The 13,176-nt window shown below is 53.8% G+C and overlaps 8 protein-coding genes across 8 annotated transcripts; 5 read left to right on the forward strand and 3 right to left on the reverse strand.

Annotated features, from left to right (window-relative positions):
• Nucleotides 1–379: 379 nt before the first annotated feature.
• On the forward strand, nucleotides 380–1,006 carry PHYSODRAFT_307640 (hypothetical protein; the record flags this gene model as incomplete). The annotated part of the gene is made up of 1 exon (XM_009540546.1): nucleotides 380–1,006. The coding sequence occupies one exon, from the start codon at nucleotides 380–382 to the stop codon at nucleotides 1,004–1,006; it is 627 nt and encodes a 208-aa protein (XP_009538841.1).
• A 216-nt stretch (nucleotides 1,007–1,222) lies between these two features.
• On the forward strand, nucleotides 1,223–2,161 carry PHYSODRAFT_307641 (hypothetical protein; the record flags this gene model as incomplete). Its single annotated transcript, XM_009540547.1, has 1 exon — nucleotides 1,223–2,161. One exon carries the CDS (start codon nucleotides 1,223–1,225, stop codon nucleotides 2,159–2,161), a length of 939 nt encoding a protein of 312 aa, XP_009538842.1.
• A 1,520-nt stretch (nucleotides 2,162–3,681) lies between these two features.
• Nucleotides 3,682–5,079, forward strand: PHYSODRAFT_450148 (hypothetical protein; the record flags this gene model as incomplete). The annotated part of the gene is made up of 2 exons (XM_009540548.1): nucleotides 3,682–4,308; nucleotides 4,363–5,079. Coding segments are annotated over 2 exons (1,344 nt in total), but the record flags the coding sequence as incomplete, so codon positions are not given.
• An 804-nt stretch (nucleotides 5,080–5,883) lies between these two features.
• On the reverse strand, nucleotides 5,884–7,482 carry PHYSODRAFT_533448 (hypothetical protein; the record flags this gene model as incomplete). Its single annotated transcript, XM_009540549.1, has 3 exons — nucleotides 5,884–6,040; nucleotides 6,118–7,263; nucleotides 7,334–7,482. The coding sequence occupies 3 exons, from the start codon at nucleotides 7,480–7,482 to the stop codon at nucleotides 5,884–5,886; spliced, it is 1,452 nt and encodes a 483-aa protein (XP_009538844.1).
• Nucleotides 7,483–7,594: 112 nt separating this feature from the next.
• Nucleotides 7,595–8,790, forward strand: PHYSODRAFT_342167 (hypothetical protein; the record flags this gene model as incomplete). Its single annotated transcript, XM_009540550.1, has 3 exons — nucleotides 7,595–7,618; nucleotides 7,839–8,048; nucleotides 8,131–8,790. 3 exons carry the CDS (start codon nucleotides 7,595–7,597, stop codon nucleotides 8,788–8,790), a joined length of 894 nt encoding a protein of 297 aa, XP_009538845.1.
• A 28-nt stretch (nucleotides 8,791–8,818) lies between these two features.
• Nucleotides 8,819–10,217, reverse strand: PHYSODRAFT_289211 (hypothetical protein). Its single transcript, XM_009540551.1, has 3 exons — nucleotides 10,028–10,217; nucleotides 9,756–9,938; nucleotides 8,819–9,681 (listed from the first exon to the last, which is right to left on the reverse strand). The coding sequence occupies exons 1-3, from the start codon at nucleotides 10,197–10,199 to the stop codon at nucleotides 8,969–8,971; spliced, it is 1,068 nt and encodes a 355-aa protein (XP_009538846.1). The 5' UTR covers nucleotides 10,200–10,217; the 3' UTR covers nucleotides 8,819–8,968.
• A 233-nt stretch (nucleotides 10,218–10,450) lies between these two features.
• PHYSODRAFT_342169 (hypothetical protein) lies at nucleotides 10,451–11,477 on the reverse strand (the record flags this gene model as incomplete). Its single annotated transcript, XM_009540552.1, has 3 exons — nucleotides 10,451–11,122; nucleotides 11,242–11,352; nucleotides 11,412–11,477. 3 exons carry the CDS (start codon nucleotides 11,475–11,477, stop codon nucleotides 10,451–10,453), a joined length of 849 nt encoding a protein of 282 aa, XP_009538847.1.
• Nucleotides 11,478–11,655: 178 nt separating this feature from the next.
• PHYSODRAFT_320055 (hypothetical protein) lies at nucleotides 11,656–13,161 on the forward strand (the record flags this gene model as incomplete). The annotated part of the gene is made up of 1 exon (XM_009540553.1): nucleotides 11,656–13,161. One exon carries the CDS (start codon nucleotides 11,656–11,658, stop codon nucleotides 13,159–13,161), a length of 1,506 nt encoding a protein of 501 aa, XP_009538848.1.
• Between the last annotated feature and the right edge of the window lie 15 nt (nucleotides 13,162–13,176).

Genomic DNA, 13,176 nt, shown 5'->3' on the forward strand with positions numbered 1-13,176 from the left:
GTTGGAGAGTTTATCTAGTTTAGAGAAGTGGATCACTCGCCAATAATAAGTACGGACAACTCGTCACGGAGGCAGTTCGTACCATCGATAGCGACAGCAATAGAATCGTTGCATGGCCTGAGCGCGGGCGGGTGAGATGGGGAGTCTGTCTATGATTAGAGATGGGATCAAGTCATTAAGTCACTTGAGCAGTTAGAGCAGTTAAAAGCTGTGTTTCTCTTCATCGCAATGGGGTAGGAAATAACATGAGAAACGGTCTCATGGGTCTCCTTGCCTGCTAGTGAAATTCGCCATAACTAGAACCGCCTCACTCAACTCACCAGAGAGACCCCACGGAATCCAGTGGAAATCGCAGCTAGAACCTTGATCTGCGTCGGAGATGGCGGGACCAGCTGCTGATGTCAGTACAAGTGAAGACCTCGAAAGTGGGCAGATGAGGACTGCAACAAACGCAACTGCTACGACTGAGTTTCCGCTTGACGACGTCTATGCAGCTCTCGCCCATGACAAGTCGATCCTCAAGTCTGTTGGAAGGATTGTTTTCTCAGCGATTTACCTCGGCTTCTTCACGTCCGTACTGTCCTCGCACATTCCGACCGCGAGGATGTACGAACAAACTTACGCCGTTTACTCGATCCTTGCGACGTCGGGCAGCGATGCAGTTACCCCGAGCTCGCCGATCAAGTTCTTCAACATTGGCCAGCTCAGTGACATCTTCGACTGGCTGAACAACTCATTCGTTCCATCAGTGTTCGTGACTCAGGATCAGAACGGAAACGACCTCGATCCGGAAAACTATGCGCGCATCGGCCTCTTCTCCAAGGCTCTCGCAGGTGTTGTTATCGAAGTGGTTCAAAGGGAGACCACTGATTGCGCTCCAGAGAGCAACTACCTGTACGATTTGTACCGTGAATGTCATAAAGACGAATCCTCCCAGAATTACTACATCTTGTCTACAAGTCTCAATGCGACCGAGGCATCTGAAATTCAGATTCTGAATACCTAGCCGAGTGGAAAGGTGAAGACACCTGGATCAATAACTCGACCGACGAGGCGGTTATTTCAGTGTTGACGTACAACGGAGAGCTTGAGGGCTACGTGGTCAATACTGACGCTCAATCAAGGTGGCTACGTTACTCCAACAGCTGTGGTGAGGCCGACGATTTCGATTCCGTACGGGAATGACAGCTCCTACGCTAGTGATGTTCTCGTTTGGACCTGGATGGCCGCATCGATTGGTTGGGCAGTGTCTCGGGTCTTGATCTGGCGAAACAAAGAGAACCGTCCGTCTCGACGCAGCATGATCGCTAGCGTGTTCAGCCTATTCAACATCGAAGCCGTCCTTTGTGTCTTCTACGCTGTCTGGGCCACCATCGTGAACCTGCTCAACGCCTCGGATTTCCAAAACGCCATTTTATTGTTCGCAGACCCAGTCAACATTAATGAAGAAGGCAGCGCAGAGGCCATCGACTCGCTAGCCATCGTCATTAACGATCTTATGAGAATCGCCGACAAAACTGAAGTTCTACGTGCGATTGGTGCCGTCGCCATCGCTCTGCTGTGTCTTCAGATGTTAAATCGATTCCTATTCCACCCTCAGCTCAACATCCTCACTCGCACTATTGCCAGCGCACTGAAGCAATTTTTCGCCTTCTTCATTGTGTTTATTGTGAACTTCACGGGGTTCACAATCATCGGCTCGATGATATTCGGCGATCGTGCGAAGGAATTCTCGTCACTGGCGAACTCAATGATCGTGGTCGGAATCGTGCTGATGAACATGATGCTCGCTATCGTGCTGGATGCCTACGATCGAGTGAGTAAGGAGAGCTACAGGAAGGCGGCCAACCTAAAGCTTGCAAACCGCGTGTTAACTATTTGCTGGGATATTGTCTGCGAGCTGCGCATTGAGATGTTCGCCCGAGGGACCGTGGTATCTCGTGGAAAGATTAGGCCAAGTGTGCTGGAATGGACGCTGAAAAACAGCAAGGACACACACATGGTGACGGAACAGACGATGAAGGAGCTGTTTGCGCATGCCGGGGATGAAGCTTCAATACATTCAATCGAGATAGTGAACGCTGTGAAAGCTGGGGAAGCGGGCTCGAACGGAGACGAGACTATCACGACAGTGAATGTGGCTTCCAGAAATAATGCTTAACTCAAGCAGTCTTTGTGGCCGCCACATGTTTGCTTAAGCTGCTTAAGTAAACGGATAATATTACTACATTTATTATAGATCAACGGATATATTTCTTTCTCTAAGTCGGCTGAAGGAAAGCTTGAAAACAGCAACCACATATTTCCAGCGCACAGCGTCGCTTTCAGTGAAGCTCCAATTTGCTTCGACATCACGCACCACCAAGAGACAATTCCCTAGTGAACGAGATGGGCTTTTAGCTTTATATATATTACGCTCCAAAGGAGAGACGTATTCACCCTGCTTTAAAAAAAATAAACTAACGAATTCTAAACACCTTGAGCGTCCTACTCTCATATCCCTGATCTCTATCCTATAATTTTCAAAAACGTCTATCAATCATCAGGTATGCCCCTGTTCGTTTGTCTATACCTCTGTAATGAGTACCTGATGCCAAGAATATGTTTCACCCACCCGAGTCGTTTGGATCTGGATGACTATGACTCTAGTGTGTAGTGTAGAGGGATTTTGCGTTGCGCAGTGGTGACCGAAGGAAAACCGTCGGGAGTCACTTTCTTTTGTTGAGGTGTGGTATGTGAGGTGGCATCTTCTCTTGCCTCAAGCGTATTGAGGCGCCGTGTCGAAAGGAGAATTCGCATACGACCTCAATCCCAGAGATCATGAAGTCGTTGGTTTTCCGGGATCCAGTGTCAGCTACGAGAGGTTTCGAGTCACTTTTCGGCACATTCAGCAGGGCATTGGTATTGTGGAAAAAAAACGGGTGATTAGAGTGAAATGATTGGAGTGAAAGAAAGGGTAGCCCAAGTAACATAGCCGTCCAAAGCAAGACTAATATCTGCTACAACAATGGGTACAGAAGCCAAACCCTTCCGGCATTTCTCTATAACTCTTTTTCTTGTTTATAGTGATCCATCATACGATAGCAAGGTCACAGTATGTGTAGACCACAGTCCGTTATATGAAAATTCCCGAGCGGTTGTTGCACGGTCCCTGGAATGAATTGTCTAAATTCAGAGGTGGGGTGTTATTTGAAGAAACTTCATCTGAAGTTGTGGTTTCAGGAGTTGATGGTGCAGTTATAACGTTGATGGTGCAGTTATATACGTGCGTGTGTGTGTGAAACGAGTTCATTTGGCGCTGCGATGTGATCATACATTTCTGCTGTAAAAAGACAACCGTCGCGACGGTTGAAAAAACACGCGAGGGACCCAGAGAGACTTCAACTAGCAGTCTTACTTCCAAAGACCCTCCCAGCACCAGCCAGCACAAGGTGTGGCGTAATTTGCAGCTTGGGAGCTTGATCCCCCGTTGAACATAGTGAGATGGCGGCATCGGTCGCGGATAGCAGTACAGCTGATCCCGAAATCGGGGAGACGAAGACGACCGCCCGTACAGAGCCCACCTCCACGATCGAAATTCCATTTGAAGACTTCACGGCAGCTCTCGACCACGACAAAACAATCCTGCTCTCGGTGGGCAGAATCATTTTCTCGGCGATTTACCTCGGCTTCTTCACGTCCGTGCTGTTTTCTCATATCCCTACCTCGCGGATGTACGCAGAAGCGTACTCACTGTCCTCTGTTCTGGCGTCGTCCGGTGGCGACGCGGTTACTGCCAGTTCACCCATGAAGTTCTCTTACATTGGCCAGCTCAGTGATGTCTTTGACTGGCTGAATAACTCGCTTGTGCCATCCGTATTCGTGACCCAAGACCAGAATGGCTTCGATTTGGATTCAAAAGATTTTGCTCGCGTAGGTCTTTTCAACAAAGGGCTGGGCGGAGTGATTATTGAGGTCTACCGGCGGACCGAGTCGGACTGTGCTCCGAACACCTACCTGTACGACCTGTACGAGACGTGTCATCAAGGCTCGATTACTCGTTTTTCGTACATTCTCTTCTTTAGCCTCGATGCGACCGAGGCATCGCAAGCACTAGATGAGTGGAAAAGTGAGGACAACTGGATCAACAACGCGACTGACAGAGCGGTGATTTCAGTGCTGACGTACAATGGGGAGCTCGAGGGATACGTGGTTACCGAGTTAACGCTGACGCTTGACCAAGGTGGTTTTGTCACACCCACTTCATTGGTAAGACCAACCATTTCGATTCCTTACGGCAGTTCAAGTTCCTATGCAAGTGATGTTCTCGTTTGGATCTGGATGACTATGTCAGTCGTTTGGGCGATTTTCCGCGTTTTAGAGTGGCGAAAGAAGGCCAATCGTCCTTCTGGGCGCGAGATGGTCTTGCGCTTGTTCAGCTTATTCAGCGTCGAAGTCGTCCTCTCGGTGTTTTACGTACTGTGGGGTACTATCGTGGGTCTGCTGAACGACCCAGATTTCCAAGACGCCATTCACAACTACGCGGATCCGTTCAAGGCTGATGATGTTGGGGAAACTGAAGGTATCAACGCGCTTCTGGACGTCATGGGTGACCTTAAGACGATCGCCCATTACACCGCAGCTCTTCGTGCAGTTGGCGCAGTCGTCACCGCGCTGCTCTGCCTCCAGATTCTCAACCGATTCCGATTCCATCCGCAGCTCAACATCCTCACTCGCACCGTTGCCAGCGCTCTAAAGCAATTTGGCGCCTTCTTCGTGGTGTTTATCGTTATTTTCATGGGGTTCGCAATTATCGGATCGATGATCTTTGGTGATCAAGCAAAGGAATTCTCGTCACTAACCAATTCAATGAGGTCCTGCATTAATATCATTTTCGGCCAGTTCGACTTGGACTGCATCGAAGATATTCCGTTCTCAGTTGTCTTCTTCTGGGGCTACATGATCGTCGTCGGCATTGTGCTGCTGAACTTGATGCTCGCAATCGTGTTGGACGCCTACGACCAAGTGAGTAAGGAAAGCTACAAAAAGGCGTCCAACCTCAAGCTCGCGAATCGTGTCATATCTATTTGTTATGATGTGGTGTGCGAGCTATGCCTAGCGCTATCCGCTCGAAGGACCGCTACATCACGTGGAAGGATTAAATCACGTGAGCTGAATGAGAAACTCGTACGCAGCAAGTCGACAACCCAACAAGTGAACGAATCGGTACTGCAGGCTAAGTTTCCAGATACTTCTCCGGCAGAACGCCATGCCACGCTTCAATACATTCAAGAGGGTGTTGAAATTGTAAGCGCTAGCAAAAAATCTGAAAACGATGAAGATGAAGAGTTGAAAGAGATGCTAGAGAACCTCTTTCCCGGTGGCAAGATCGAGGACTTCAAGAACGCGTTTCAACAAGCCGAACAAAGTATTGTTTTTGTCAATGTGCTGAAGTCGAAAAAGGAGTAGAGAGATCAGTAGGCTTATTCGAATCGATTGACAAAAGTTTTTTTTTTTCTTTCCTCTTCAATCATAACCACCCTCGTTGTCAAGGAGTCATTGACAACTCCAAGACAACCGCGCACTACACTGAAGCACTCCGTGTGATTAGTGCCGCCGTTATCGCTCCGCTCTCTTTCCAGATTCTCAACCAATTCCGATACCACCCACAGCTCAGCATTACGCTCGCACTGAAGCAATTTCGCGCTTCTGCGCTGCTTTCGTTGTGCTATTCGCGGGATTCACAATATCGGGTCATCGTGCGAAGGAGTTCTTTGAAGCATTCAACACAAACCCAATGCCAGCAAGATACACGTTCATTTACTCCAATCAGATGACGAGTGAAACAGCAGTCCTGTAACCCATCGAAATCGCTATGATGCATGTACCAGCACGCAATCGGCTTCATCGCCAGGCAAGAAGAAGGCAGTTCTCGAGGCTATCCTTTGTGTCACAATAGTGGACTAGACGAGTTTTCAGCTTCATCTGCGTTAAGTATGCTGCGCGACCAGCGTCTATGATGCGCTTGCACTTCCGCCCCAGAACTGCACGCTCGTCCTTGCTGTAGGGTTTCAAACCATAGTAACAACCGGTTAGAAGAAAATGGCGTATACGCATGCACAATGAGCTGGGCTGTACCTGATGCCAAGAATGTGTTTCACTGCGTCACCCTCGAGGCCCATGCCACACGTAGTCCACGACGTCATGCTAGTTAGTAGCTGAAACTCTTCGGGCTTGAACCCTTGGGCCTGGAAGAACGCTGGGTTCACGTAGTCCTCCCACGCGCAAACGTGATGGCAGCAAAGTGCGATCGCCAACCCCTGGAAGCTCGAGCTGACTGAATTCGAAGCACCTTCCGACGATTCACTCTTGGAGTCGGGCAGCGTCTGCGCGATAGCTCGTAGCGACAGATCCGTGGCCACACCACACAAGTGTTTGGACATGCAGACGATAGGTTTGTTGAGGATTTCCTCCATTCCGGCGAAGTTCAGGTGGCGGATATCAATCTTTGCACGCAGCGTAGTGGAGCTGTCCTTCTCAGCTTCTTCGCCCTTGCCCTCGCCTCCGATGAACCGATCAGCCTTGCCTCGCGTGTGAGCCCGATCGATCAGCACGTAGAGACTGTCCGGGAACATCTGAGCCAGGGCCAAGGACAACATTCCTCTTCCAGCTCCAAGCTCCACGAAAGCGGCGTTCGAGTCTTGCAGCAGCTTCACTTGCTCCATGTGGCCAATGATCGAGGTCTGCTGCTCAATGTGCCGCAGCACGCTCTGCGACGCGCCGGCCTTCTTCTTCTCCTCAAAAAGCTGGTCGCAGCACTTGTGGTGCAGCTTCTCCAGCGCCAGCTCACCAACACATGATTCATACGCAGCGTCAATGCGTTTGCGGAGATCCGCAAAGTCAATGGCGAGCAGCTTGTCAATAATTCCCTGCTGCTCCTGAGCGGAGGGCTCCGAGTGCTCCTTCTCCTCCTCGTCCTTCTCCTTGTCAGCAGCAACTTCCTGTTCTGCTGTGTCACTAGACGCAGCTGAGTTGTCCGAGCAATGAGTGCCGCCAGAGTTGATGTTGTGGCTGTAGTACGGCAACTTCTTCATGATATCGGCGTCCTTGACCCGGTTGCAGACCAGCACGTGCTTCGCCAGATCGTACTCGTAGACTGTGTGCGACGCGTCCACCGGACATGGTACACGACGGCGAGTGGCGGCCTTGAACTTCTGCGACTTCTTGCTCACTGCTGCGTCACTGTCGGGCAGGTGGTTGCCGCAGAACATCGAGCCTGGCACTCTGCAGCAGCATTGTCAGCCAAAGTTTGCAATCATTTCGAGACGCATTGACACATTCTCGATCTCCTCACCTGGCGATGTTGCAGTAGCGGTTCTTGCGCACCACTTTGAACATGCATCGGTCCCATTGGCCGCCGTCCTTGGCCTCGGCCTTCGCCTGCTTGCGGCGCTTGCGCTGGGCGTCGCGGCCGAGCTGCTCAGCGCTACGCTTGGTCTCCATGGGGCCCGCCTGTACTGCTGACTGGAGCTGCCTGCGTCACTCGGTGATTGGACGAAAAGAGGAATTGTGAGCTTTCGGATTGGACAAAAACTCAGTCGTGAATTTGCTAGTCATGGATGACAACGCGGAGCTCCAGGTAGGAGGCACGGGGCAGCTATGGAGGCCTCATACTGCGAGAAACGCTGGCTATTCACCATTATGGACATTTTCTCCGTGTTGTCGTGTTGGCGATGTGCGTTTTGATGTGATTTCCGTTGGATTAGAGCGAGGAAATCGAAGTTTTGCAGGTATTTAATCCGATATTGGCCTAATACCATTGAGTAGAGGCTTTAACTGACCCTGGTTTTAATCTGCAGTCCATCTTCGAGGACGAGTTCCAGCTCAAGGGCGACTTGGACCAGCCGGGAGTGGCCAGGTCCTTCACGGTATCAGTGCCGGGGCCTCATGCCATCGTGCTTCTGGTACACCTGCCGCAGGGATATCCGTCCGTGGATCCCCCCATCGCTGAGGTGTACGAGTCCTTCGGTCTGACAAATGCTCAGAGAGACGATATCCTAGAGAACTTGGTGCGATGATAACTGAATGTGTGGGGAGTGGGAGGCTTAGAATTAAGAGTTACTGACACTGCTGCATTTGACCGGTGCCCAGGCTGCCATCTTCGAGCGCTCGAGCGGTCAAGTGTGCCTCTACGAGTGGATCGAAGACGTGAGGGAGAAGTACGCCAATGCTGAACTCGATGCTGAGGCTGGGGCTGGCGATAGTGAAGAGGAAGGGGTCGCAGCCGACACACGACTTGATGCAGTCGAGTACTTTGAGTCGGATTCGCAGACGCTGCGTCCTCGAGTACGAACAGCTCAGCTAGTGCGCGACGTCGAGCGTGAAGCAGTGATCGCTCCTCTCATTGTTCACGGAACGATGATTGTCGACCGAAAGAGCACCTTCATAGCGCACGCGTGTCCGGTCAAGTGTGTTGAAGATGTGCGCTCCTTCCTTGCGCTGCTGCTCGACTACCGCAAGATTGAACGGGCGATCCACAACATGCTGGCCTATCGCATCATCGGCGACTTCACTGTCAAAGACAACGATGAGGACGGAGAGCACGGAGCAGGCAGCAAGCTTTCGAACCTGTTAGAGCTGCTGAAGGCTGAAAATGTGGCCGTCGTGGTGACGAGATGGTACGGCGGAATCAAGCTTGGCCCCGACCGGTTCAAGCATATCAACGCGTGCGCGCGGCAGGTACTGGAAGATGGTGGATTCTTGGACGAGGCAAACCTTCACCACGGATCCAAGAAGAAAAACAAACGGTGATTCATGAAAGTGCAGTGCAAATACTGAACACGGGGCATCAATCCTCTCTCTTTTCAACTATCATACCGTAGAAAGCGTTTGTTCATGTTTATCCATTGTCTACTTGAGTGGCGCTAAGTGTACACGGTAACGTGCACCCTTGTAGCGAATTGTAAGGACAGCACCAGCTGCCGTCGCCTCACAGAATGCGGTTGCCAAGCGCCGAGGAGATGAGAAGCAGCGCCATGTCCACAGTGATCTGGGCACCGTCGCCCGGCGCCAGCGTCGGGTTCACTTCAACCATGTCCAGACCGACGAGCAGGTTGGTTTCCGCCGCGGCTTCAGCAACGTAGTGCGCCTCACGCCACGTCAATCCTCCACGCACGCGCGTGCCCGTGGACGGAGCCACCAACGGGTCCACTGCGTCAATGTCATAACTCATGTGCAGCGGACGCTGCTTCTTGCCGCAGAGGTGGTCAAGTGCCATCTCCATCGTCTTGCCAATGCCGTAGCGGTCCACGTCCTGCATCGTGAAGGCCTTGATCCCCTTCTCGTGAATGATCCGGCGCTCGAACTTGTCGACGTCGCGCAGACCGACATACACGAGCTGCTCGGGCTTCATGATGGGACCGTTGGCGAGCCACTCAAAGCCCGGGACCTTGGAGCTGTCCACCATTCCGTCCATGAGGAACGCGATAGGCATGCCGTGCATGTTACCCGAGTCCGAGTCCGCGGGCGTGTTGATGTCCGCGTGAGCGTCCACCCAGATCACTCCAGCGTCCGGGTGCACGGACAGCAATCCCGCTAGCGAGCCAGCTCCAATAGTGTGGTCGCCTCCCAGCACCAGGCAGAACTTTCCTTCCCCAGACTTCTGCTTGAAGACTTCGTAGAGCTGCTTCGTTCCATTCCCAACTGTCCAAAACATCGTCGAACAAACCCAAAGTCAGACAAAGTTCAACTTGAAAAAAAAACCATCATATGCTGACCAGGGAAACACTGCTTGGCTTTGCCGTAGCGCGGGTCCAGCGCGGGGTCGTTGAAGGACGGCGCCACGAAGTTGAGGTTGCCCATCTCCTCCACGGACCAGCCCAAGTCCACGAGCGTCTTGTGCAGCCCCGCCTCGCGCAGCAGATCCGGTCCGCCGTCCGTGCCCAGCAGCGGTTGGCCGTCTGCGCCACAGCAACAGCAGCACAAAGGTCAGAGACACAATAAGGTTTTCCCATTGTATGGTAGGTGAGAGTTGCCGTTGTCGTCGTACAGGTCATGGGGGCGCCGATAACCGACACGGCGTGCGGCAGGCTCAGCAGCGCGTTGCGGTGCTCCCCCGCGTGGATGTGCGGGCGCACCTGGTCCCACTGGCGCAGGGCGGAGCTGGAGATGTCGCGCTGCTCCACGCGGCGCAGGACGGAGGAGGAGACACGACCGAGCATCGGGCAGCAGTGAGGAAGACGCCTCAGATCTAGGAATGACGCCACACTCGAATCAATGGTCGCACCCAGGCCCCCCGTCAAAGTCGTTGATTTGTGGATCTGTTTGCGCGCACTTCAACTACGTGACTTGGTTTCACTATGCCCACATGAGACCGGTCAATCGCCACGTTGCTGCGATCATATTGACCAGGCAACCAACCAACGCTGCGTTTGAACTTATCCTCAAAGACCTCCGAGTCTCTCAGAGTCTCTCAGATCGGTCCCTGCTTGCGGTTCCTCGTCTTCTTTCTGCTCTGGGGCAGCGCCGAGACGTCGATGAAGCCGCCGCCCTCCAGCGCCTCACGCGCGCAAACTTTGATGTGCTTGAAGCGGTCCGGCCCGAGGTGGATGCCGCCGCACCAGCGCGTGACCACCACGGCCACGTTCTCGGCCTTGATCAGCTCCATGAGGTGCAGCATCTTGCTGCCGGCGCCGTCCTCCTCGTCTTCGTCGGTGTCCTTGATGGTGAAGGCGCCCGTGAGCCGATACGCCAGCATGTTGTAGCACGCGCGACTGATCTTCCGATCGTCCAGCAGCACGGCCAGGAAGGAGCGCATGTCCGCCACGCAGGAAATGGGGCACGCGTGGCCCTGGAAGACGCTCTTGCGGTCTAGGATGGTGCCGCTGTGAAAGATCAACGGGGACAGTCGGGCCTCGCGGTCGCGGTCGCGCAGCGCTTGAGCTGTTTTAGTGCGCGGCCGCAGAGTTTGCGGGTTGGACGAAAAGCAAGCCGAGCTTACCGGCTCTGGAAGAGGTACCGCATCGCCGCAATCGGCAGCTTCAGACTCGGGCTCCTCCGTCTGACGGGTGGCGTAGACCTCCCGCACGTCCGCGATCCACTCGTACAAGCAGACTTGGCCGTTCGAGCGGTGGAAGATGGTGTCCTGCGCAACGTCGGTAGGCAAACCTTAGTCATCGCCACGTAATAGCAAGAAAATGCAGCAGGCCACGCACGAGTTTGGTCGTGATCTGATCTCGTTGAGCATTCGTAAGTCCGAAAGACTCTTGCACGATGGCCACTGGAGTGAGGTCCAGGCACGTCGATCGTGAACGACCGCGCGCCATGAGGTTCATCAAAGTCGGCGCTCAACTGGAACTCGTTCGCGAAGATGGCCTGGACAAAAGGAGGTACTTTAATAGTCGCCACTTCAACTTCCACGACGATAAACGCACCTGAAGCACCTCGATTTCCTCGTCTTGCAGTGCCGCATTCTGCTCGCGCTCGCTCTCGCTGCACATGGCGTCCAAGTGCACTCCACTGGTGCTTCGTGCGGCGGCAAATCCGCTTGTGATCTAGATCTCGCACGATGGGGAAAGCTTGTCAAAGTCGCCGCCACACGTCACAGATTGTGTACGAGCCGCACACAACCGACCGACCGTGTCGTACCTGACCACCAGAAGAGCAGACGCCGAGCCGATGCCGTGGAACGCCAACAACAACCCAGCGGGCGACATCCGCGCGCCGGCCATGGCGGCTGCGCTCCGTCTCAAGCAGCAGCAGCAAGGGGCCACGGACGTAGCCGCCGCCTGGACGCGCTCGCTGCGCGTGGAGGAGCTGGACGGCCTGGAGCTGGCTGGCGACCAGCTGTCAGCGCTGCGTCACTGCGCGCTACTGCACCCGGACGACTTCCCCGCCGCTGCTGCGGGGCCCGACGGAGCGGCCCAGATCCACCCGCGACTGCACGCGCAGTTCGTGGTGGCTGCGCGTCCGCACGAGGCCGTGGCTCGAGGCTCCATCGCCCTGTCACAGCTGCAGATGATCAACCTGGAGCTCTGCGAGTTCCAGACGGAGAAGTGGACGCTCTTCACGGACAGAGTGCCTATTGTGAACGCTGTTGCAGTTGAGATCCGACCACTGATAGAGCAGGAGGACGATAGTGATAGTGACGAAGAGGAGGAAGAGTCGACTGCTGCTGCTGTGCAGCCGCCTCATGCCCCGATAGTCACGGATGCCAAGGAGTTTGCGTCGGCGTTCGCCAAGTTTACGTGGCAGCGGGTGCTGACGGAGCACGAGCGGATCGTTATGCCATACAAGGACAGCCGCAACTATTTCGTCCGCGTGCTGGAGATCGACGCGGAGGATGAGGACGAGACGGAGTTCACGATGCCCGATTCCTTCCGTGGTCGCGTGGACGAAGACGTTCAGGTGTTTGTATCGTCGGAGGGGGGAGCATCATCGGTGTTTGAGCTGCGGAATGCTACAGTGGTTAGCGATGCCGGTTTGGCGTCGATGAGATCCGACGTCGTCACGGTCCTCACAAACGATGAAGAAGAATTCCCAGTCAAGAAGAAGCTGTTGTTCCCGTGTATTAAACTGTCGTCGGCTGTGCTCTCAGGCAGGGGTGTGCACAAGGACGCCTCTACAACCATCGAGGTTGACGTGGACTGCTGCACGTTCGACCGTGTCTTGCTGTACCTCGAGCACGAAGCGCGCAACGACAGCACCGAGTTCCAGTTTGATCCTGCAGTCACGGAAGATCTGCTAGCTGCTGCAGTTACGGTGGGGTGCATTGGCTTGCAGGAAGTGTGCCAGAGACGCCTTGGAGAGTTCGAGACCCGCGTGCGCAAGGACGCTATTCGCTGGGAGGAGGTCGTCCGCCGCAATGAATCGGGCGAGGTGTGGCTCGTCATGCAAGGCATGGTGTTGGATATTACACGATGGATCCCAGAGCACCCAGGTGGCTCCGAATTGATCGCTCAGGAGGCCATGAATGTCGATTCGACCGTCATGTTTGAGATCTACCACGCAAGTCGCCAGTCTTTCCGCTACCTCAAGCAGTTTTACATCGGTGAGCTCTCGGAGTTCGACCTCGCAGCGATGCCCAAGTCAAGAGAGCAGCCTTCTGAGGCTTTTATCCAGGAGCTACGGCAGTACACGACGTGGCGCATCAAGCCGGAGGAGCACACTTTCAAGAGCTTTTAGGCGTTATAGTGTGCC

This window comes from Phytophthora sojae (genome assembly GCF_000149755.1).
Source record: "Phytophthora sojae unplaced genomic scaffold PHYSOscaffold_15, whole genome shotgun sequence".
Lineage (NCBI taxonomy): Eukaryota > Oomycota > Peronosporomycetes > Peronosporales > Peronosporaceae > Phytophthora > Phytophthora sojae.